At 64.5% G+C, this 22,379-nt stretch overlaps 2 protein-coding genes across 3 annotated transcripts; both read right to left on the bottom strand.

The window, feature by feature from the left end:
• Positions 1-33: 33 nt before the first annotated feature.
• On the bottom strand, positions 34-4,787 carry SASH3 (SAM and SH3 domain containing 3). Of its 2 annotated transcripts, none has more exons than XM_017819000.1 (8): positions 4,683-4,787; positions 2,412-2,507; positions 2,020-2,169; positions 1,789-1,939; positions 1,567-1,715; positions 1,236-1,442; positions 837-987; positions 34-732 (listed from the first exon to the last, which is right to left on the bottom strand). In XM_017819000.1, exons 1-8 carry the CDS (start codon positions 4,734-4,736, stop codon positions 548-550), a joined length of 1,143 nt encoding a protein of 380 aa, XP_017674489.1. In that variant the 5' UTR covers positions 4,737-4,787; the 3' UTR covers positions 34-547. The 2 variants fall into 2 exon arrangements, with proteins under 2 accessions (XP_017674489.1, XP_017674481.1); XM_017818992.1 differs by having other exon boundaries at positions 40-735.
• Positions 4,788-5,510: 723 nt separating this feature from the next.
• On the bottom strand, positions 5,511-11,855 carry XPNPEP2 (X-prolyl aminopeptidase 2). The gene is made up of 21 exons (XM_017814460.1): positions 11,666-11,855; positions 10,815-10,888; positions 10,613-10,723; positions 10,470-10,533; positions 10,183-10,287; positions 9,956-10,042; positions 9,705-9,851; positions 9,501-9,602; positions 9,309-9,390; positions 8,764-8,959; positions 8,524-8,613; positions 8,312-8,421; positions 8,148-8,225; positions 7,990-8,061; positions 7,825-7,885; positions 7,590-7,659; positions 7,361-7,465; positions 6,596-6,655; positions 6,346-6,422; positions 6,135-6,233; positions 5,511-5,833 (listed from the first exon to the last, which is right to left on the bottom strand). Exons 1-21 carry the CDS (start codon positions 11,709-11,711, stop codon positions 5,627-5,629), a joined length of 2,043 nt encoding a protein of 680 aa, XP_017669949.1. The 5' UTR covers positions 11,712-11,855; the 3' UTR covers positions 5,511-5,626.
• Positions 11,856-22,379: the final 10,524 nt, after the last annotated feature.

Genomic DNA, 22,379 nt, shown 5'->3' with positions numbered 1-22,379 from the left:
TTCTTCTTTTTTTTTTTTTTTTAATTTTAAAACAATGAAGGAAACTTAATTGGTTTGAAAATGGCTGAGCTGTAGCCCCTGCGTGTCTGTGCTGCCCCAAGCCTCTTCCCCCTTCCCTGTGCCTTTCCAGCCTCTCCATCTCACACTTCCAGAGTGTCTTAGCTGCATTGTTTGCATCCTGCTGCCCCCCATGGCGAGTGAGGAGGGGTCTCTATGTGCCCATGCTGAGCAGTGACAGTGAAGACTTCATTTGCCTGCAGGCATGGCTCCCGTCCCCAGCTCCCTCAAGCCTCCTGGCAAATCCAGGAGCAGCAGCCCATGCCTGGAGCACGGTGCCCTGGGGTGCCCAGAGCCCCCACATCGGGGCAGCAGTGCCAGGCAGCACCATGCAAAATGTCCTGGGGGTACAGCACCTGCCTGTGGTGCCGGGGCCAAGCTGGGCCCTGAGGTCACGCCGCTGGGGCTCCTCTGTCCCCTGCCAGCAGCTGTCCCCTCTGGTCTGTCCCTGCTGCCAGGGCCAGAGTGGGAAGCAGCAGTACCAGTGGGTTCAAGGGGACTGTGCCATGGAGAGAGCCCCCAGCTGCTCCTCAGGACCCCCCAGCTCGGCCTCCTCCCGGCTGCCATCCAGGGTCTCCGATCCCTCGAAGCAGCCTGAGTCCCGGGGAATGTCCCCTTTGGGCTCCGAGGGTGATGGCAGGGCTTCAGAGTTGTCACCATCCTCCGGCTCACTGGCTGCTGGGAGAGGGACCGAGGCATTAGTGGTGCTGCTGGGGTGCCCAGCAGGGGGGACTGTGGGTGGTGGTGGGGGTCTCCCACTCCCTCCCCGGGGCTCTTACTGTCGTAGTCCAGGAGGAGCTCGGCAGCTGTCAGCAGCTTGGCGCGGTGCTGGGGGTCTGTGATGTGCAGCTCATTCAGGTGGGTCTCCTTCAGCTCCTTGAAGTCCTCCAGGGTCTGGTACCCATTCAGCAGGAGGGTGGCGATATGTTCCTGGGTGAGGGATGGTGGGCAGGGATGAGCAGGTGGCTCCCCTGGCCCCCGGTGTGGGTCCATGGTGGGCACTTGCCCCCACATCACCCAGAAATGCCCCATGTGTCCCCTCTGTGCCCCTGGGGTACTCAGTGGAGGGACCCACAGGGATGGGGGATAGTGAAGGGGAGCAGAGAGGGGGTGGTCCCACTGCTGGCACCCTGGGCACGTGCTGGGTGCCACTGTTCCCCGTGGCTGCCATCCCTCACCTGCAGGTTGATCCGCTCCAGCAGCTCATGGAGGGTCTTGGGCTTGAGGCGCTTGCTCCGGCTGGAGCCCCGGCTCCTGCGGGCAGGGACTGTCTCCTCAGGGATCACATCCACATAGATGAACTTGAAAGAGCCCACCCTGTTGTTGAGCAGCCCAGTCCAGGTGCCCACAGGCGGCTTCTCGATGATGCCAATGATGTCCCCTTTCTGGGCCAAAGGAGATGGGGTGGCAGTGGGTGCAGGCTTGGGGACAGCTGGGGAACACCTCTGCCTCAGGAGGGTCCCCAGCCACCGTCCCTCCCTCCCTAGGGCCGCAGTGGCCGTGGCTCACCCGCAGCTTCAGCGAGTCCTTGTCGTAGGGGCTGGGGGTGAAGTCGGTGTGGACGCGGGCCCGGCCGCAGAAGGGGCCGGCGTAGGCTGGGACAGTCTCCTCCAGCTGCAGGCTGTCCCGGGGACCACCAGGGCTGGGAATGTCGCTGCCTGCAGAGAAGAAGGGGGTCAGGATGTGCTCTGCTGGGGGATCAGACCGGTGTGCTGCTGGGGCTGGGCTCACCGCTGGACATCTGGCGGCTGAGGGGTGGGCGCCCGTCCTCCTCCTCCTCCAGCTCCAGGTACGACAGCGGCACCTTGTCGTGGCTCCGCTCCTCTGCGCTGCCATCTGGGGACAGCGGGCACGGGGACCCCTCCTCCTCCACCTCTCCCTGCTGTGGGGACTGGGGTCAGGCTGGGGGAGGAGGAGCTGACCCCCACTCACCTGCCCATGTCCCCCATACCCCCCACTCACCTTGCCCTCGGCCAGTGCCTTCACGGCCATCCTGCCCATCTTGCGGTTCATGGTGCGGGAGATGACCGCCCGCCACTTCCTGCCCAGCTTCGTCCCACTGCTCCGCGGGGCATCCTCAGGGCTGGCACTGCTGGGATCATTCTCAGGAATCTGCCAGAGGGATGGAGAGTGAAGGCAGAGCCCTCCACCCCAGGCAAGCCTCAGCGGGGTCACACAGGGCTGTGAAACCCCAAGTCCCACACATGCTAGAACATGGGCTGCTCCATGGCATGTGGGCCCCTGGTAGGACCAGGAGTTTGGGGAAACCAGCTCTGAAATAGGCTGGGAAGGGGATCCCAGGGGAGCAGGGCATGTCAAGGGGTGCTGCTGCCCTGGGGAGGCTGGGAACTCACATTCTCCTCCAGGTTGAACTCCTTCTCGCTCGGCACGGGGGAGCTGACCTTGGACTTGGCAAAGTCCTTGAAGCTGCTGGAGCGCTGGAGGGAAAGCTGGGGGCAGGGGGAGGGGTGTGAGAGGGGAGATGGAAAGGTGTGAGGGCTTCTCTCTGCACCCCCTGCCTCAGCTCCCCTCCTCCCTCTGGGCTGCTCTGCCCATCCCAGGGTGATGGAAGAGTTTTTTGGCTGGCACAGTCTCCCCTGTCTCACCCCACTCCAAGAGCTGCCATGTGCTATGAGCCCGCCAGACCAAGGATGCAGAGCCCTGGTATTGCTCTCAGTGCCTGTGCAGCTGCTTGGCACAGCATTCCTGGGGCAGGGATGCTCTGGTATGGAGTCTGGCACTGCCAAGCTGGGAGCAGCCCAGGGCTGTGCCACGCTGCTGTCCTGGCACATGGGCTAGGCACGTCTTGGGGGAACACAGGGCTCTGCAGCACCCACAAGTGGGCAGGCAGTGAAGGGCTGGGAACATGAGAGCAGCCACGTCCCTGCTTCTGCCTCCGTGGTCAACTCCAGGACTGAAAGTTTCCCGTGTTTTCTGACTGTGAGTGTCCCCCACAGCCCAGAGAGCACCCTCAGCTGGCTCAGTGCCATCTTCGCGCCAAAGCCATCAAGACAGGTTGTGAATCTCAGTCCTGCTGCACCCCTCTGCCCCTTCTCCTTCCAGTCTTCCCTGTGCCCCCTGCCTGCCTCCATCTCCATGTCCTCTGGTGCCTGTCCCATATGGGAAGGGTTTCTCCATGACAGGAGCGCCCTTGGTGCCAGCCAGCATCCCAGCACAGCCACACGGTCCCGGGTCTCCCTCATCCCGTGTTCGGGCCGGGTGAGCTCGGCTTCCACTGCCGGCACGCTCAGAGCAGGCACCGCAGCTCTCACTCTGCCACCACCACAAACAGCGATTTCCGTTCTCAAGCTGCTCTGCCGGCTCTGAGCTCCTTACGAGGCCCTTCCTGCCCCTGCTCAGCCTGTCCCGTCTTTATTCTCCTCCTCCTCGGCTCCACCGAGCATCCTTCAGCACTTGTTTTTGCCGTTCCTTGCAGAGGGCTGGCTTGGAGTGGGACACCCAGAGCACCCCTGCTGGGGCTTTACAGGGCAGGGCCAGCTCCAGGTGCATCTCCGCTCCCACCCCAGCACCCCGAACCCACCAGACCCAGGAGCGTTGAGCCCCCAGGAGCATTCCCTTCAGAGATGAAACAGCTCCAAAGCCAGGAAAGCTGCTGGCCCAGCACTGGAGAAGCCCTGGAGAGCCTGGCAGTGGGATGTGAGCCAGGGAGGCTGGGCTCTCCCAGAGCACAACAATGAGAGGGAAGTGAGAGCAGCTGTGGCTGGGCAAGGGCAGGGGATACCCACTGGGACCTGCCGGGCTGGATGGGTCCTCCCGGTGCAGCGAGGGGGACTTCACGCAGGTTTCCCGTGGGAGCTTCCCAGCACGGATGAGCTGCCATGGTGGGAGTGTGCCTGCCGTGGGCAGGGCCCTGGCACCAGGCACTGCCCTGCTCCCCATGGTGACCTGCCGATGCTGATGCCAGCCCAGCAGGGCTTGGCAAGAGCTGAAGTGCCAGCTGGTGTGAGACCTGGTGCAGGGGGATGATTGTGGCCCCCCCCAGTGACTCCAGCCTCCAGACAGGTTGTCACGGGGTGGCATACGGCCATGCCACACTGGGGGCTCTCAAGGGGCCATGGTGCTGGCAGCTGGTGCTGCTGTGGCTCCCACCTCAGAGCGGTGCTGCCAGAGGAAGCGGCCGACACGTGACAGAGCTGCAGCCTCGACCGCAGCACCTTGCCGGGCTGGGAGCTGCACACCCGGCACCGCCGCCCCAGCCCCCCAGGAAATGGCAGGCAGCCGCCCACGCCGTGGGGAGGCCATGGAGAGTGGGGGCCACAGCCCCCCCCAGCAGAGCCCTGCGGGTCCCACCAGCACCCTGGCTGGCACCCATGCTGATCCCGGGGACTGTGCATCCCAGCCACCCATCCCATCAGGATGCAAGGCAGGGTGGGAGCTGGGCAATGCCAGGACTACGCACTGGCGAGGCCACAGTGGCTGGTGGCAGCAGGGACAGACGGATGGCAGTGCTGCTCCCACGCTGTCGCAACCCCCTGGGGCTCTGCCCCAGCTCCCTGGCACCAGCCCTCCTGCTCAGCATCCCATGGCAGCCCAGGCTTGGACAACTCTGGGTGTGCAGGGATACCCGTGTGTGCTAAGGGCACCTGTATGCTGCCAGCACTCACCTTCCTGTGTCCTGGCTCCTTGTCCCCGGCGTTGGAGGGCTTGCGGCGCAGCATGGCACTGGGGCCAGAGGGCACAGCGCTCGGCAGCACCTCGGCACGTCCCGTCCCGCGGCACCGGCACCGAGCCGGGAGCGCACAGGAAGCCGGCGGTCACATGAGAGGCGCTTGCAGCCGTGCTTGGGGCGGCTGCCGGGGCGCGGGCTGGGGCAGGAGGAAGGAAACTCTCCACGGAACTGCTGCCCTGCCCGGGGCCCCCGGCGTGGGGATGGTGCCCGCGCCCTGACACCCCTCGGCCATCGTGCTGCCCCCCCGGTGGTGTTGCCCATGCTGTGCCTCCCCTTGGCGATGCTGCAGATGGGTACAGTGTCCCCCCACCCCCTGCAAAGGGTGACAGTCCCCAAACCCTCTGCCGTGCCCTCCCCTGTGCCTGCTCATCCTGCTGGCACATGATGGTCAAGCCCTCTGTGTGACACTTGGTGTCTGGCATGACCCCTGTGTCCCCTGCATTTGTAAGTCCTCCCGGCTTAGCATCACACCCAGATGGGACACATTCTTGGTCACCTCACTGCTGGCACCCGCGGAGACATCCCAGGTCGGGCTGACTGCCCTGCACCCTCACTCCAGTTCCTCCATCTTTTCCCCAGAATTACAATCTGCCCAAATCCATCTCCCCGCTGTTGGCATCGGCTTGGCTGCCCCAGGGTAGGGCAGGTGGCACAAGCAGGGTCACAGGAGTGTGGCTGGGGGCCATGTGGGGCAGTGCCCCAGCCCCACACCTGCTGGTGAGGCACAGGCAGCACACCCGGCACAGCAGGGCACAGCCCCCGCCCGCGTTGCTCATGTTTAATCACAAAGGAGCAAATAGAACAACAAAAAAAAAGGAAGTGAACACAGGGGAAGAACCAGCTGCGGCAGGAGGGGGTGGCGGGGCCATGGATGCAGGGTCAGGCCTGCAGCCCACTGAGCAGCACTGAGAGCAGCGAGGTGAGGGCCAGCATGGCCGTGGTGGTGGTGGTGGTGACGGCGCTGCCCACTGGGAAGGGCTCGGTGCTCTCCTGCAGCCATTCGTACTCCTCCTGCAGCTGCTGCCGCTGCAGCTCTGGCCCCACACGCTCACGGATCTTCTTGTAGTAGGAGTTTAGGTACTGGATCTGCAGCCAGGCACGGCAGGGGACGGGAGGGGGGCTGCCCTGGATGCTGCCACCCCTTAGACCCTTTTGCCCTCCCCGTCCAGCTGCCTCACACCCAGCTGCCCCCACCTGCAGATCCTGTTGCCCCTCTCCATCCACACATCCATCCCTGCTCCATCCTCGTTTACCTGCTCCAACTGCATGCCATGGTCCTGGCTTCCTGTTGCATCCACTCCTCAGCCCCTGTTGCTCTCCCCAAACCCCAGCCCGATGTGCTGACCTCACATCCCTGCTCTGCCCTCCCCCCCGAGCACCCCCATACCTGCTCCGGGGACAGGAGGCTGAGGTCGATGAGGTTGCGGTCGTAGGGCACCAGGGACACCACCTCGAAGGTCAGGAAAGGCTTCTCCTCACTCTGGTACTGCCGCAGAGACATGCTGTTGGGTGCCCCCAGCCCTGCTGGGGGGGCCCCCCTGACTTGATGCAGCTCCCCATGCTGTGCCACCCCTGTCACCCCGGCCCCACTGCCCTACCTTGGTCTGTGCCTCCACCACGAGGGCGATGTCCTCAATGCGGATCCCGAACTCACCGTCCCGGTAGTATCCAGGCTCTGGGGGCCAGGAGGGCACTTGATGAGCCTCCAGCCTCAATGGCTCCCCTAGCCCACCCTAGCAGGGCCAAATCTGACCCCTGAGTGGGGCCAAGTGCTGACACCCCCTCTCTGGTCCTGGGGCTGGGGCTGTCCCGGACAGCTGAGGCACCATCCGGGTTGGTGGGACGTACCGATGGAGGTGAACATGCCGGCCGCCAGTGGCACGTTGTTGGACTGGAAGCCCACAGGCCCTGCAGGGACATGGGGTGGGTAAGAATTCCAGGGACAGTGTGTGCTGCAGGGACACTCCAGCAAGGACCGAGGTGCCACACCAGGGAGAACCACAGGGCCAACACAAGGACCATGGACGACCCCAGCAAGGACCACATAGTCACCAAGGCAAGGACCACTGGATCATCCCAGTACGGACCACTGGATCATCCCTGCAGGGATCATGGGACCAACCTGGCAGAGACTGTGGGGACATCCCAACAAGGACCATGGAGCCATCTCGGCAAGGACTACGGGGCCATCCTGACAAGGACCATTGATTGGATAATCACAGCAAGGACTGTGGGACCACCTTGGCAAGGACCATGGGGCCACCCTGGTAAGGACCATGGAACTACCAAGGCAAGGACCATGGGGCCATCCCAACAAGGACCATAGGGCCACCAAGGCAAGAATCATTGGATCATCCCAGTAAGCTGGATGGGAATCATACTGGATAGGAATCACACTGGCAAGGATCATGGAGTCACCCTGGCAAGGATCATGGAGTCACCCTGGAAAGCATCATGGAGTCACCCTGGAAAGCACCCCAACACACTGCAGGTAGAGGACACCCCCAGCAAGAGGCTCCACTGGGCAATGAGTACCCCCCAATGAGCTCCTGTCCTCATCCCTGTCCCCACAGCTCAGCCCACATGCCCAGTGCCAGTGCTGGTGCCACCTACACTCATGGACTGAGAGGAAGTTGCCAATGCCGTGGCCGGTCCCGTGGCCGTAGTTGAGTCCAACGTCCCAGAGTGCCCGGCGCGCAAAGGACTCCACTGTTCTCCCTGGGGAACAAAGAGGTGGGTGGGATGAAGGCCAATAAGCTGATGGGGCCCCCCTGCTCTCCTGCTTCCTGTGCTAGGGTTCCTGGGCATGGCTGGGCTGCACAATGCCAGGTTTGGCACCCACCTGCCGTGTTGGATGGGAAGACGAGGCGAGAGAGGTCGATGTTGCCCATCAGCACACGGGTGTAGGCTTCCTGCGGGGGCACAGGGGGGTGAGCACGGTGGTGCCCAGACACCCACCCTGGCACATCCAGCCCTGGCTGTGCCCGTGGTACAGAGTGCCACAGGGAGTCCTGGGCAGTGCAGGGGGGTCCTGGGCAGCCAAGGGGGGTGCTGGCTGACACAGGAGAAGTTGGTACCTTCTGGAGTGGGGTGGGCTGACCCCAATGCACTGTCCGAGTGATGTCTGTTGTTCCGTCCCTGCAAAGAAGGGATGTGAACGGGGGCGATGCAGCCACAGCATTGGCTTTGGGGGCCCCTAGATGTGGGGCTGGGAGGGGGGGTCTCTGCTAAAAGCTACTCACAGATATTGCCCTCCGGTGTCAAAGAGGTACATCTCGCCTGCAGACAGTGTCCGGCTGCTCCCGTTGGAGGGGCTGCAAGGGAAGGGGGTCAGAGCCCTCTCCCAGCTGCCCACTGCCCATCGCCCACCGCCCTCTGCCCACTGCTGCCCTGGCCATACCTGTAGTGGGCCAGCGCCGCGTTGAGCCCGCTGGCCGAGATGGACTGGAAGCTGGGCCCGTGGCTGTGCTGCTGGGCCCTGGAAGGCAGCAGGGAGGGAGGGAGGTGCTGGAGGTCCCCAGCTGCCCTTCACTGGGCAGGGGAGGCCGCAGGGGCAGCACTGACCTGCGGAGGCCATCGATGTGCTGAGCCCCTGAAAACTCATCCACCTGCCCCTGCGGGACCATCTTCTCCAGCCACAGCAGGTACTGGATGACGGCCACGGCGTCCCGGACCTGGGGGTGCCCCGGCGGCACCGGGGAGAGGGCATCAGCACCCGGCGTCCCGCAGTGTCCCCGCATTGTGCGGGGGGCTGCGGGGGCGGGGACAGCCCTTACGTGGGCGGCTCGCAGCAGCTCCTGCTCCTGGGCGTTTTTCACAGCCTTGGCCGTCATGACAGGCGAGTAGCTCTCCTCCAGCAGCTTTTCCTGCGAGGGCACGCAGGAGGTGGCATGGCCACCTGTCCCCTCAGGCCCCAGGGGCGGCCACAGCGCGGTGGCACGGGGCCGTCCCCAAGCCTGCAGGACCCGCGTGCCCCACGGCCAGGCTCAGTGCCGCGGTGTCGCTTCTGTACCCACCTGGGGGATGATGCCGTAGAGGCCGTAGGTGGTGTACTCGGTGCCCAGCCACACGGTGACGTTACCGAGGGTATAGTTGCGCAGGTGGGCGCTCACCTGCCCGTACTCCTGCAGCTCCACACACAGCGGCCCCGGGCAGCCGGAGCTCAGGGACTCCCGCGCTGCCGCCGACAGCCGTGACCCCTCCACGAACAGGCTGGGGAGGGGGCGGGATGGGGTGGGCACAGACGTGGGGGGTCACCTGCTGCCCTTGGTCCCCCCGAGCCCAGCCATGCCAGCGGAGAGGAAAGGGCTGGGGGGCTCAGAAGTGATGCTGGGCTGGGAATGGGAGGAGCCCTCTGTCAGGCTGTGCGGGAAGGGAGGGTGCGGTGCCCCAGGGTGGGCTGGGAGAGGGGGCATGGATTGGGAGAGATGTGGGGCTGGGGCCTGAGGCAGCGGGGCTGAGAGGAGGATCAGATAAGGGCCAGCTCAGGAAGGGAAGGGTGGAAGGGTAGTGGATGATGAGCCCCCTCCATGCCCTGTGCCCACAGGGAAATGCCGGCCACCTTATGTTAGTGTTGGTCAGGAGGGTGTAGGAGTAGAAGACGGGGTTGTAGGGGATGTCATCTCCACGGAGGTTGAAGAGCCCTGTCAGGAACGAGACCTCTGCACCTGTGACTGCCACTACCTTCCCAGCTCCAGGGCTCGGAGCCCAGGGCACCTGCCATGGCATCCTCCACAGCGCCGCGGGTACTCACAGGCTGTCTCCTCCAGCCCTGACAGCAGCACGGCCGTCGGGCGTCGCACGTGCTGCTCCATCTGCTGCCGGATCCCGGCAACCTTCTCCTGCCAGCTGCTCCCTGGGAGTGGGGCAAGTGATTGGCTTGGTGCAGGGACCACCACGGACGGCCCTGGGCTGGGGGTGCTGCGGGTGAGCAGCTGTGGGGAGGCCAGAGTCGTACCTGTGAATGCTGCCGGGAGGCTGTAGATCTCGCTGGAGGAGGGAGAGGGTCTCTGGTCACCCCACACCTGATCCACGAGGTTGGTCTCAAGGGGGAGCAGGGTCCGGCCGGAGCCGTACAGAGCCTGGCTGTAGCTGTTCCAGGTGGCTGGGGGGGGAAGAAGCAGCCCACATGTGGGGGAACCTGATAAATCCACACCCTGGGGCTGCCCTCCCGTGGGCAGGATGACCCCCAGTGTCAGCCAGCCCTACCGACAGAGAAGAGGAAGGGGTCCAAGCTGATGTTCCCCCCTACAGGAACTGCCTCCATGATCCACATGGCAATGGACTCGATCCAGGCTGCAGGAGAGAGCTGGGTGGCACTGCGAGGACACACCGTGTCCCAGCCCATGCTGAGCTCAGAGGAGGCTGTGGCAGGGGCTGGGGAGGATCCTGGAAGCGGGGGGACTCAGCAGCCCCCCATCCTGCCCCCCACTGACTCGTCCTCTGCAGCTCCCAGTTGCAGTCCAGCTCACGCTCTGCCTGGGTCCAGTAGCGGCTGTCGGTCCACAGGGCAGCCTTGTCCTTTGTCACCACACTGGTGCCTGCGACAGGAGCGGGGGCTCAGGAATCACCTCTCCCTCCCTCTCTGCAGCTGGCAGGGACCCCTGGGGGCCCTCAGAGAGTGGGACCATACCCTGCCCATGGATCCCCAGGGATGAGGACTAGCAGGAAGGCAGGTGCCAGCCTCCCAAGCAGGGAACCCAGGGTTGCGGGGTGCCCTCACCTGCGGAGCCAGTAAAGCCTGTGAGCCAGCCCAGCCGGGCATCCCGCTTGGAGATGTACTCGCTCTGGAGTGGGGATGGAGCTGTGAGAGGTGGTTGTGAATGCCAGCAGGGTCCCCGGGGGCACTGGGAGCTCCTGCCTTACCATGTGGGCATCCGTGGAGGGCACGATGTAGGCATGGACGCCGTGGGCCTGCATGGTGTCCCGCAGTGCCGCCAGCCGCGCCGTCGTGTTGGTGGCCGTCGGTGGCAGGTACTGGTGGCACAGGGGGACGTGTGCTGTGACTGGGGGGGAACAGCATGCAGGGGGTCTCAGGAACAGGGAAGGGCAGCAAGGCAAGGCTCACCGGTGGGTCCGTGGAGCAATCCCGGATGTCATTCCTGGTGGAAGGAGCTGGTGGCACCCACCCTGCGGCACAGCCTGTGGGTGCAGCAATAACCGGGAGCCTGAGGCTGCAGCCTGGGGTCCTGCTGGCCCCTTGCTCCAGCCCAGAACCACACCAGGCAGCTATGACCCTCATCCCCAGCTCCAAACACCAGCTAGACCAGCTTTGGGGCTTTTTGCAGAAACCGGTTGTCCTGGGTTGTAGTCCCAGGAATAGTGGGTGGAAACCAGCGCCATTGCCCACCTAAAGAGGAAGTAAATCTCCCAATGCCCATGGCCCAGTGGGATCATCACGGGGAACAGCTGGTGCTCACCATGCCCAGGAGCAGGTGAGCCGACCCAGAGCATCCCAGCACTCGGGGTGTTGGAGGAGCCAGCTGACAGCAGGGCCATGCCCAGCCAGACCTGGCCTCTCCCCGGGGCTGCTTGGCACCAGGTGCCACCGCCGGCACCGCCACTCCCTGGGCTCTCCATCACCAGCTGGTGCTTGGCTCTTCACCTTGGGCCAAGGGCACCCAGCTCGGGTCCATGGGACAATGCAGGGTGGGGTCACCCTCAGCGTGGGGGGGCCTTGGGTGCCTGGTCCCTGCACCCTGGGGGGCTGCTCCTTACCTGTCACCTGCCCCGAGCCCATGGCTGGGGCAGGTGGGCAGGCTGAGCCCCTTGCCACAGCCCCGTTTCTGCCCCAGGGTCGAACCCACCCCTGCTTCACCCAGAGCTGTGCCTGGGACATCCTGCATCCTGTGTGCCTGGTTCCTGGGGGTCCCAGACGTGCCATCCCACCCCAGCACCCAGCTCACCCCTCTGGCATACCGTGGAGCAGGAGTGCCCAGGCTGTGATCCAGTGCAGGGCACACATGGCTGCCCTGGTGGTGCCCAGCAGGACGGGGAACCAGGGGACAGTGTGGGTGACAGGTTCCTCCTCCTGTGTCTTTGCCCCGGGGCAGAGGGATGGGGGGTGGGAGGGACGAGGCCCCAGCTGATATGGGGGTTGTCCTTTGCATGGAAAGCGAATCCCGCTGCTAAATAAAAGCAAACAGCAAAATCAGCACAAAGTCCAAAGATCCTGCGGGAGCAGAGGTGGGAGCATGCCAGCTCAGCCTGGCACAGCCTGGCAGCCAGGGAGAAGGCAGGGAAAGGGTTTGCTCCCCGGGGAACCCCTGTTTCCTGGAGCCTTGGAGAGCTGATGTGGGGTCCCTGGGGCAAGGACCAGCCACCCCCTGAGCCAGTCAGTCCCCTGAGCCATCCCTCCCCCTGGCGTGGTGCAGTCCTCACCCCAGCTCCCCAAGGCTGGGGCTGACAGACGTGGTGTGTGTGTGGGTAGGTACCCCATCACCATTGCCAACCATTACAGCTGTTGGGGGGGACACAGTGCCCGTCCTCCTGGTGAGCAGGGCTGGGAGCTGGCCAGACACCTGGTGTATCACTGACCCCCACCCCGGTCTGTGGCTCCTGCAGCCAGCTGGGTGATGGGAACACACAGTGCTGTATCCCCTAACCGTGGCTGGGCCCCTCATTTTTTGGCGTGGCTGTTTTTCTACTGCAGCTGCAGTATAGGTGTCAGCAATCCTGCACCAGCACAATTCTTACTCCAGGGAAAAGCTGGATAACACCGAGCAACATGTCAGTGCCTATCCTGCTATCACCCCAAACTGCTGCACCCCTCTGGCAAGGCACATGCAGCATCCTGCAGTGGGTGGGAAGGAGCCAATGTCCTCAGCAGGAGCCCTGAGCTCCCAGGGATGTGGGACAGGAAGGGGATGGGAGAGGAGCAGGCATGGCATGGCAACAGTCCCCATGGGGTCCAGCTGGATGTGGTTCCCCCACCTGCAGATGGTTTGGAGGTGGTGGTGCAGGAAAACCCAGAGTGCTTTAAGGAGAGGACAGGTCTTGCTGGGTCTCCTTGGCGTGAGGGAGCTGTCTGGGGGTCAAACAACATCCGATATGGGCACCCATCATCTGACACGGGCACCCATGGGCTTCAGGAGCAGGGACAGACACGCTGCTGCTCTCCCTGCTCTGTCCATTCCTGGTCATGGAGTAACATGGAAACCCACAGGACAGAGAAAGAGTCCAGAAGGAGTGCAGAGGGATGGGGCCCCAGCACGTGTGGTGCCACATCCCATCTTATAGCTTGTGCAATGACATGGAAAAGGGACTGGACTTGGGAGAGACAGATGTCTGAGCCCCGTTCTGGGGGGGGGGGTGGTGTAGGAACATGCACGAGGCCTTGAAAGGGAGAATGGGGTGATCTCAGTGCTGGTGAGAGCACATGGTCCTGCTGTTGGAGTACCAGGGATGATAAATCCAGAGTGCTCAGTGGGTTGGGTTAGAGACACCAGCACAGGGCACATTGGCCATGTGCCAGCATGGAGCAGCCCCACGCAGGGAGAGAGGAGGGTGATGGCTGAGCCATGCAGGGGGTCACCAGCACCTGTCCACAGCCCAGGACCAGCAGCCACTGCTGAGGCTTCAGAGGGACCTGTGCTCCATGGGAGGATCCTGCTGGGATGTGCCCTTTGTCCCGCCAGGCCCATCAGCTCCACACCTTGCTCATCTGCCTTGCTAAAACCTCATTATGTTCGTCATAATGAGCCTTGACCCCGAGGCCTGTCAGTTTGATTACACAGGTTCTTCCTCCAGTGGCTTTAATGACTCTGGTTGTGGAGAGAAAGTCTGGATGAGGGCAGAGCTGCTCCCACAGGTGCTGGAGGTGTCCATCCCTGGCATGGACATGGACCTTCAGGGATGAATGCACGTCCCAACCCAGGATAGATCACAGAGTCACAGACTTATTTGGGTTGGAAGGGACACTAGAGTTCCTCTAGTTTTAACTCCCTGCCATGGGCAGGGATATCTTCCATTAGACCAGTTTGCTCCAAGTCCCATCCAACCTGGCATGGGGCAGCCACAGCTGCTCTGGGTAACCTGTGTCAGGGACTCATCACCCTCACAGGGAACAATTTCCTCCCTATATCAAATCCAAAACAACCCTCTTTAATTTAAAACTGCCCTGCCTTGTTCTGTCACAATGGGCCTTGCCAAAAAGTTTGTCCCCAGAGACTCACATCCCCGCCCAGGTCAGGGCTTCCTGGAGCACTCCCTATGGGATTGTTGCTCATCACAGCCCATGAAGATGTGACCCCCACTTCCTAGGCCAGGGGTCCCTGCACCATCTCACCCCAGCTCTCACAGGCTCAGCCTCCAGGCCAGACACAGCCAGGTCTGTGTGGGAACGTGAACTCTCCGAGCTGCTGGCCCCTGCCAGTGGCACTTCATGGCCCGTTGGACAGACAGGTGTTTACCCCCCTACTCTGGCAGTGACTGTCCGGCTGTGTCCCCCCATCACCCTTCCAGCTGTGGCACTGCAGGGATTGTCCGGCTGTGTCCCCACGCTGGCTGTGTCCCCACACCACCTGTCCCACTGTGTCACCACACCGTCCGGCTGTGACCGGGTCCGGCTGTCCAGCTGTGGCACTGGGACCCTGCTCACCACGAGGTGGCACCAGGACTGCGCCGTGGAGCCGCACAGCCCCCTGTCCCGTGTCCCACTGCCCTGTCCTGTCCCCTGTCCCTGCCCAACCCGCAGCTCTGGCACCAGCAAAGCCGGGTGGTCCCACAACCATCCCATCCCTCATGCTGAGCCCTGGCACGCTTATGTCATGAATGCTCTGAGGCTGCCCGTGTCCAGCATCACCCTTTGGTTCCCCCTTCTCAGAGGACCCCAGGAGAGGGTGAAGGGGGGTCCCCAGCAGAGGCAGGACAGGGACAGGAGAGAGGGGAGACAGGGTGACCCCAAAGCTGCTGTGATTGCTATGGCAGTTTCCCAAGGATGTGATGCAGTGCCGTGGGGTCGGTCAGGCAGCACTTTGCTGCCATCCTGCTTGTCAGTGACACATGCTAATGCTGCTCCATCCTCCCTGCCCGGTCCCTGCCCAGGCCCGGGGGGGGGCTGCACCCCTTACCATGCGGCTGCACCCCACTCCCATGGGGTCCTCATGGTGAGGGGGGGTCCCCGTCCTCTTATTCCCAGCATCTGAGCTCCACTTTGCAATGCCATCATCCCTGGTGCCACCCCCGGTGTCATTCCCAACGCCACCATTCCCAAAGCCACACCCAAGAGACGGTGCCGCAGTTGTCCCGTCCCCGTGGGCACAGTGGCTGCTCATCCCTCCTCCTCACCCAGCACGGGGGTGGGGTGTCACCAGCCGTCCCTGGGGACCCCCGGGGCCGCGTGCCGCCCCGGGACAGCGTCAACAGGACGAAGCTCCTCGGCGCGTCCGGTGGGGCCCGTCCCTCCCGCGGGAGGTTTCCTCGAAGACGAGCCAGAGGAAGGCTTCGGGGGGACATCCTCCCTTTGTGGGCTATTGTTGGCCTTCCGTCACCTGCAGAGGCCGCGGGGTGACTCAGGCCGGGGTGACGCGCCCGGCAAACAGGACGCGGGGCGGGAGGGTGTGCGGGCGCAGGAATGCGGAAGCCGGCGGTGGCACCGGGATGCTGCCAGCATCCCCGAGGATCCCCTGGCAGGCAGGGTCTGCCTAACGGTGCCTGCCCAGGAGGTGGGCTGGCGGGGGGTCTCCGCTGCACCCCAGAGCCCAGCAACTGGACTGCAGGAATGGGGTTCCACGTCCTGGCCCCCCTGAGGGAACACCCCACTTTGGGGGTGCACAGCGCGGGAGGCGAGCGGTGACCCTACACTGTGCATGCAGCAGGGGCTACAGGAGACCCTGGCAAGGAGGTTTTGTCCAGGGGGTGGGAGGTGCAGCCAATAGGGCTGGAACAAGCACAGGGATGTCCCCCTCTCACAGTACCTACAGATGCATGTGGGGCTGTAACACGGTACCCACACACCCAGTACAGCTTCTCCTCACCCCCCGCCCCACAGCCCCTCTTACAGCCCCCCCAGCCCATCCTCAAAGCCAAACACACAGTCACCACGTCCAGCCGCTTCTACAGTCCCTCCATACACCCCTCTCTGTCCCCACACCCTGCTGTCAGGGGCTGTCCTGGCGTGCAGTTGTACTTGTCACCCACCTTCTGGAGGGGTGATGTCACCCACCTTGTGAGGAACTGACCCTGACCCCCAAAGCCTCTGCATCGCCCCCTCCTCAGCTGGGCAGGGAGGGAAAATACAGGGAAAGGGTCGAGATAAGGCCCAGGATGTCACTCACTAGATACTGGCACAGGCAAAACAGACCCTGTTTGGGGAAATTAATTGAATTTCATAAAATCGCAGAATCACAGAATGGTTTGGATTGGAAGGAACCATAAAGATCATCCAGTTCCACCCCCTGTCATGGACAGGGACACCTTCTATTATCTGAGGTTGCTCCAAGCCCTGTCCAACCTGGCCTTGGACACTTCCAGGGATGGGGCAGCCACAGTTTTAAGTGTAACCTGAGCCTCCCCACCCTTACAGGGAAGAATTTCTCCCAAATATCCAATCTAATTCTCCCTTTTTATTTATTTATCACTAATCAAATCTGAGTAGCATAATGAGAAATAAAATCAGACCTTAAACCCCTTCCCCTCACCCTTCCCTTCCTCTCAGGCTCAAATTCACTCCTGATTTCTCCTTCTCCTCCCACCCCTGGAATAGGGGCTGGGGCAGTTCATCACATGCTGACCCCTCTGTGGACACCACCTGGCTGGGAGGTGCAGAGGGGCAGGGGTGGAGGGAGTCTGTGGGCATGGAGGAGCCAGGACAGCCCCCTGCCCCCTTGGGTGACATGGGAAGGGGTGGGTTAGGAGGGGGGCCTGAGCCAGGTGAGGTGGAGAGTCCCAGGATCTGAGGGCCAGGCTTGGAGGGGGGTCCCAGGGCCGGGAAATGAGGGGGCATCCTGGATGGAGGCTGTGCAGGGGTCCTGGGCCAGGCTGGCAGCAGTGTTGGGGTCTGGGGGACAGGCTGGAGGGGATGTCGCAGAGCCAGTCTGGGTGAGGGGTTCTGGGCCATTCAGGGTGTGTGGGTCCCAAAGTCAGCCTGCGTAGGGTAACCTGGGGCAGGCTGGGTGTGGGGGTCCCAGATCCAGCCTGGATGGGGGTTCTGGGCCATTCTGGGTGTGGGGGTCCCAGATCCAGCCTGGGTAGGGTGACCTGGGGCAGGCTGGGTGTGGGGGTCCCAGATCCAGCCTGGATGGGGGGTTCTGGGCCATTCTGGGTGCGGGGGTCCCAAAGTCAGCCTGGGTGGGCTATTCTGGGTGCAGAGGTCCAGATTCAACCTGGGTGGGGGTCCTGGCCCATTCTGGGTTCGGAGGTCCCAGAGTCCACCTGGATGGGGGGTCCTGGACCAGGCTGGGTGCAGATCCCAGATCAGGGGAGTGGGGGGTCCTTGGACAAGCTGGGGGGTTTCTCAGAGCACTTGGCACGGGATGAGGGGGCTGTGGGTGGGGGATCCCCTAGAGGGTGTGCCGGGGGGGGGGATCAGCCCGGGGGGAACCCCGGGGAGGTTGTCCCGGCGGCAGAGCGGGGCGGGGCGGGGGGCGGACACCCCCCCGGGGGCCCGAGGCCAGATGACGGGCGGCGGCGGGGCCGGGCTGGGCTCTCACCGCCTACAAATGCGGCTCCCCCGGCGGCCGCCCCCGTCGCCCCCCGCCGCCCCCCGCCATGACCGCGCCGCGCCGGCTCCTGGCCCTGCTCCTGCTCCTGCTGCTGGTGCTGGGGCTCGTCCTGGCCGCCCCTGGTGAGAGCGGGACTCCCGCTGGGACCCCCGGGCAGGCAGCGGGGGATGGAGGGAGGGAGGGAGGAGGGAGGGGACCGCGGGGATCGCGCCGGGGTGGCCGCGGGCTGCGGGGTGCGGGGGGACGCGGAGGGACCGGCAGCCGGGCCCGTGCCGTCGGGATCCGCTGCCGCCGGGCTGGGGAGGACAAAGCGCTTTTCATGGAGCCGAAAACTCTTCGGTCCCCCGTGCAGAGCGGGAGTGGGAGCGTCCGGAGCCGCGGCACAGTCCCGGGCATCGCCAGGTCCCGCGGCGGCACCCACGCGGGGACCCGGCCCCAACCCCGGCTGCCACCCGGCCCCCGCGGGGGTGTGGGACTGGCGATGCTGGAACTGGAGCTGGGACGGCAGCTGGGACCAGAGCATCCCGGCCAGGCCCCCCAGGGGAGCGGGACCGGTGCTGAACCGGTAGTGGGACCAGAGCATCCTGGTCAGGCACTCCCGGGCCCCGGGGGAGCGGGACCAGTGCTGAGACTGGAGCTGGGACCAGAGCATCACCACCAGGCACCCCGGGGATGCGGGGGAGTGACTCAGGGCGAGAGGCTGAAGGTCTTGGTGGCCTCGGCAGAGAGGGGAGCACGGTGTGTGGCCGTGGGGAGCGCTGAGGCCAAAAGTGGAGACTGGGCAGCCCCAGTCCCCACGGTGAGGCCGGTGGCCATGGCCACACGAGGTGGCCATGCTGGGCACAGGTGGCCGGGCCACCACGCCACAGGAAGCACTTAGCGGCGATGGCTCCCGTTGGGTACAATCCAGGAAACCGGCCGGCCCGGGGCCAGGCAGCTCCCGCGGCACCGTTGTCCCTGTCCCGCGTGGGGGGACACCCAGCTAACGCTGTTCCTGCCGTCCCCAGGGCAGGTGTGTGAGGCGCCGGACGGGAAGGATGCGAAGAGAGGCCTCGTCCGAAGGGTGGTGCGGCCGCGGGGTGCCCGGCGCGGGACCGGGCAGCGCCCGGCGGGCTGGCGGAGGTACCGGCGGCCCCGGCCCCGGCTCTCCCACAAGGGCCCCATGCCCTTCTGAGCCAGGTGAGATGCAGGGGGGCATGGGGGACACGGGGAGACGTGTGACGGTGCCGGGAGGGAACTCGCATATAACCTGGCTTTGCTCTCCTTGCAGGGCTGCCACCAGCCTTCCATGGACACGGCTCCCATCGCCTGCGCCGTGTCCTCGCCCGCTCCGCTCATCCTCCGGCCCCGAGCGTGCGGTCCCACCCGTGAGCCCTCGGCTGGCATCACCTCCTCCCTGCGGTTGTCCTTGGTGGCCTCGGCGCCGTGTTTGGCACCGTGGGTGCCTCCTGCCCCCCACTGCCGCCTCCCGGCGCCGGCCGGCAGCAGGTTGCCTGCAGAGGGGCCAGGGCTGCCTGTCCCGGTGGGCACAGGGCAGGCTGCCCTGGGCAAAGGCTCGCCGGGACCACGGGCTTTGCGCAAAGCACTTTGTCAGGCGGAGCAGCTTCTCCGCAGGGGTCTGCGAGCTCCCTCGGGGCCCCGCCCCAGCCCTGCCCATCACCCCCATGCCAGGGAGAGCACACAGCTTGTCCCGGATCTATTTATTCCCGTGGTGCTCACCTGGGTGAACTGCCCTCCCCGGTGAGCATGGGGTCCTTTTCCCGCTGGCAGACCCACCTCCTGGGGACCCCCGAGGTGTGGGGTGCCCACCCAGGACACAGCGTGGGGCTCTGGGCCCCTGTGCCTGCTCCACACCGTGGGACAGCAGGAGCAGGGGGGCACTGGGGTATCTGTCAAGCACTGCCATGCACCAAAGGAGGGGCTCTGGCTCTGAGCTGGGCCCTGTTGATTGTCTCCCATGTCTGTAAAGATTTATTCCGTGTAAATACATCTTTATAATAAAGAGTTATGATGACAGTAAATGCTGATTTCTGGAGGGGTAGTCAGGGGTTACTTGCCTGCTGCTGGGCAGGGATCTCAGGACCCTCTGGTCCCTCCTGGAGCTGCCTGGTGCTGACAGTCATGGCTTGCACCATGGCAGCCCCTTTCACAGCCTGGTGCTGGCAGAGAAGGTGCTCAAAAGGGAGAGAAACCAGCTACTGAGCCTGTGGAACTGGGGAGGAGAGTGTGAAAACACGGGTCAGAGGGCCTGGGAGATGGAGGAGGGGATGCTGGAAGGGCACAGGGATGTTGGTCCCAGCTGGACAGCGAGGGTAGAGGGGCTGGGGGACCCTCAGGCTGCAGAGCAAAGACCCTGACTGCAAGTGCTGCCCTGAGCCTTTAGCCCATTCTGGGGTTTATTTTTGGGAGGAGGGTTTGGGCCTGGCCTGTCCCTGGTGGGAGAAGGAAGAGGCCAGTGAGATGTGCAGGAAGCCAGAGGAGGCTGCTGGAGCTGTCTCTGACACTGCTCCGCACCTTGCTGGGGTTCTCCAGCCCTGTTGTAGGACAGACAGTCATCCCAGTGGCAGGGATGGTGGCACAGTCCTGGACATGGCTCTCACTGGTTCCATCTGACTCTGCTGCTGTCAGTGGAGCAGCCCCAGTGGCTGCTGGGTCCTCCCTTTGCCCCAGCCTGACCTCACTGGCCCTGGGCAGCTGCTCCACAGCCCTGTACACAGGGGCAGCTGTTGGTGCTGGGTACCCAGCATCCCTGTCTCCGGTGTCCCTGTCATCCCTCTCCTCCGTGTCCCCATCCTAACATCCCTGTCACGGGTATCCCCCTCCTGGCATCCCCTTCCTTGGTGCTCCCACCCCATGGGGCTGTGTTCGAGCAGGACTCATGTGGGAGGGGCAGTGGGCAGGCTCAGGGGACTGGGGGTCCTTGCAGGACCCTGCAGGCAGGGAGGAGGGGCTGGGCGGGCCCTGCAAGGGGACGGGACCCCCCGGGACAGGATTCCCCCAGCCCCAGCCGGGACCCTCCAAGTGAGGCTCGCGCAGGGGTTCCAAACCCCACGCTGTTTGCAGGGGTCTGCCCACGAGGGACGTCCCGGGCGTGGGGCTGTGGGTAGGGGCGTGTGGCCACCGGGGGGTGGGCAGGGGGACATGGGCGGGGGTCGGCAGTGCCGGCGGGGAGGGGGTTAAGGGGCTGCGGAGGAGCGGAAGGGCTGCAGCTGCGGGCTGGGAGCGGGGCCTGGGGAAGCGTCCGGGCCCAGCTGGCCTCCATTAGCTCATCCGCTGGGACCGGGAGGGATGTGCTGCCCGGCCACACGCCAGCACGCTCCCGCCACGCCGCCACCCACGCCCGCCCGCGAGCCACCGCCGCCACGTGAGCCACCGACACCCCGCGAGCCCCCGAGAGCCACCTCCGCCCTGGTTCGGGGCCACTCCACCGGCCACCGCTGCCCCCCCAGCCTCTGCCACCTCATGAGCCATCACTGCCACCCCACTTCACCTCACCCCATGAGCCACCACCACCCCACTTTGCCACCACCAGCTGCCCCACGAGCCCCCAGGAGCCACCCTTGGGGCCCCCGTGGTGGTCTGGGTGGGCGGGCAAGGGTTGCCTGCTCACTGCCCAGTCCAACCCAGACCCTCACACCCTGTCTTCCAGACCCCTCCTGGTGGTGGCATTGGCACTGGAGCTGCGGTGGGGCAGGATGTGGTACCCTGGCCACAGCCCCCCCAGCTGACCCCAGCTCCAGCTCTGGGGTGCTGGGGGGGGGTATCATTTCCTCCACTGCCAACCTAAGGTGCTGCTGCTACTGGTTTGAACTCGGAGGGCTCTTCTTCACCTCAAACCACCCCCAGCACCTGCAGTTTGCCCCCCAGACGACATTTTGCCCAAGAGCTCCTGCTGGGTCCCTGCCTGGGCAGCAGGGTGGCCCAGAAGACCCCCAGAGCGACTGCTGTGGCCGTGCCAGGCGAGGCAGCGCTGCCCCATGTCCCCCAGGCACCACCCAGCCCTGAGTGCTTGGGCTGCAGCCAGGGGCTGCACAGCTGAGCCCTGACCCCAGCCCTCCTGCACCAGCCTGGAAGGAGGAGGCCAGGGAGGACTCCCCCCGTTTGGGCTGTGGCCAGCCTCGAAGGAGGAAAAGGCTCCTGGGCCAGGAGACCTAAGGAATCTCTGGCTCTTCCTGGCCTGGCCTGCTGCCCGCAGGCAGGTGGGAGCTGCTGGGCTTGGCCATGCTCCCTCTGCCCCCTGTGACACAGCGGTGTGGGAGCCCCTTGCACACAGCAAGGAGCCAGGGAAAAGCAGGCGGTGGGCACAGGGGCAGTGCTGGGGCACAGGGCAGTCCTTGTCCCTGGGTGTGTGAGCAGGAGTCTGTCCTGGCATGCCAAGGATGGGGTCTGCCAAGTCCTGGCTCATTGAGCAGGGAATAAAGATGATGGATATACTGGGAGAGGGGCTGGGAATGGGCTGAGCAGTCACGTGAGCCCTGCGGTCCCTGGGGACCTCTGGCTGCCCCTGGGGGGGGACAGGAAGGGCTCACTGACAGCGAGGGATGTCCAGTGCAGCCGTGGGACACTGGCTGTGCCACACCACAAGCTGAGCCCCACTGCTGGGACACCACCAGCTTCCCCAGCCCCACCACCTGGGCACCACCCAGTCATGGTGTTCATGGTGGGTTGATGCACGTGTGAGCCCCCAGAGCTGCACCCCAACAGCCTCCAAGGTCTTCCCCATGGATGAGGGGGAGGATGGGCAGGCCCAGGCTTCATTCCATCCCTGGGGAGCAGCATCAGGCCTTTGCTCTCGCTCCGGCATTTCCGCCGGCAGTGGCAGGAATGTGGTGGCTGTGGGAACAATGCCGGCACCTTGCGCCGGTCCCCTCCGTGACAGCACAGGAGCAGCTGCCCGGGCACAGCCCTGCTCCCAAGGAGCCGGCAGGAAGCAGATGGAGATGACACCAGCCATCATTTCCTGCGGCAGG

This window comes from Lepidothrix coronata, unplaced genomic scaffold (genome assembly GCF_001604755.1).
Source record: "Lepidothrix coronata isolate B3197 unplaced genomic scaffold, Lepidothrix_coronata-1.0 Scaffold2, whole genome shotgun sequence".
NCBI classification, from domain to species: domain Eukaryota; kingdom Metazoa; phylum Chordata; class Aves; order Passeriformes; family Pipridae; genus Lepidothrix; species Lepidothrix coronata.
Note: the sequence above shows the minus strand (reverse complement) of the source record. Positions and strands in the feature narration are given on the sequence as shown.

Bases quoted from the DNA above. Each gene is read 5' to 3' on its own strand.
- SASH3 (XM_017818992.1), bottom strand. From the start codon at position 4,736: ATGCTGCGCCGCAAGCCCTCCAACGCCGGGGACAAGGAGCCAGGACAC. The intron at 2,170-2,411 runs GTGAGTTCCCAG...TCCCTCTGGCAG, and splicing joins AGTTCAACCTGGAGGAGAAT to ATTCCTGAGAATGATCCCAG. The intron at 1,443-1,566 runs GTGAGCCACGGC...CCTTTGGCCCAG, and splicing joins AGGACTCGCTGAAGCTGCGG to AAAGGGGACATCATTGGCAT.
- XPNPEP2 (XM_017814460.1), bottom strand. From the start codon at position 11,711: ATGTGTGCCCTGCACTGGATCACAGCCTGGGCACTCCTGCTCCACG. The intron at 9,603-9,704 runs GTACGACTCTGG...CCCCACTCCCAG, and splicing joins CCTCCCGGCAGCATTCACAG to GGAGCAGCTGGCAGGAGAAG. The intron at 8,960-9,308 runs GTGGCCGGCATT...CCCCCTCCCCAG, and splicing joins CTGACCAACACTAACATAAG to CCTGTTCGTGGAGGGGTCAC.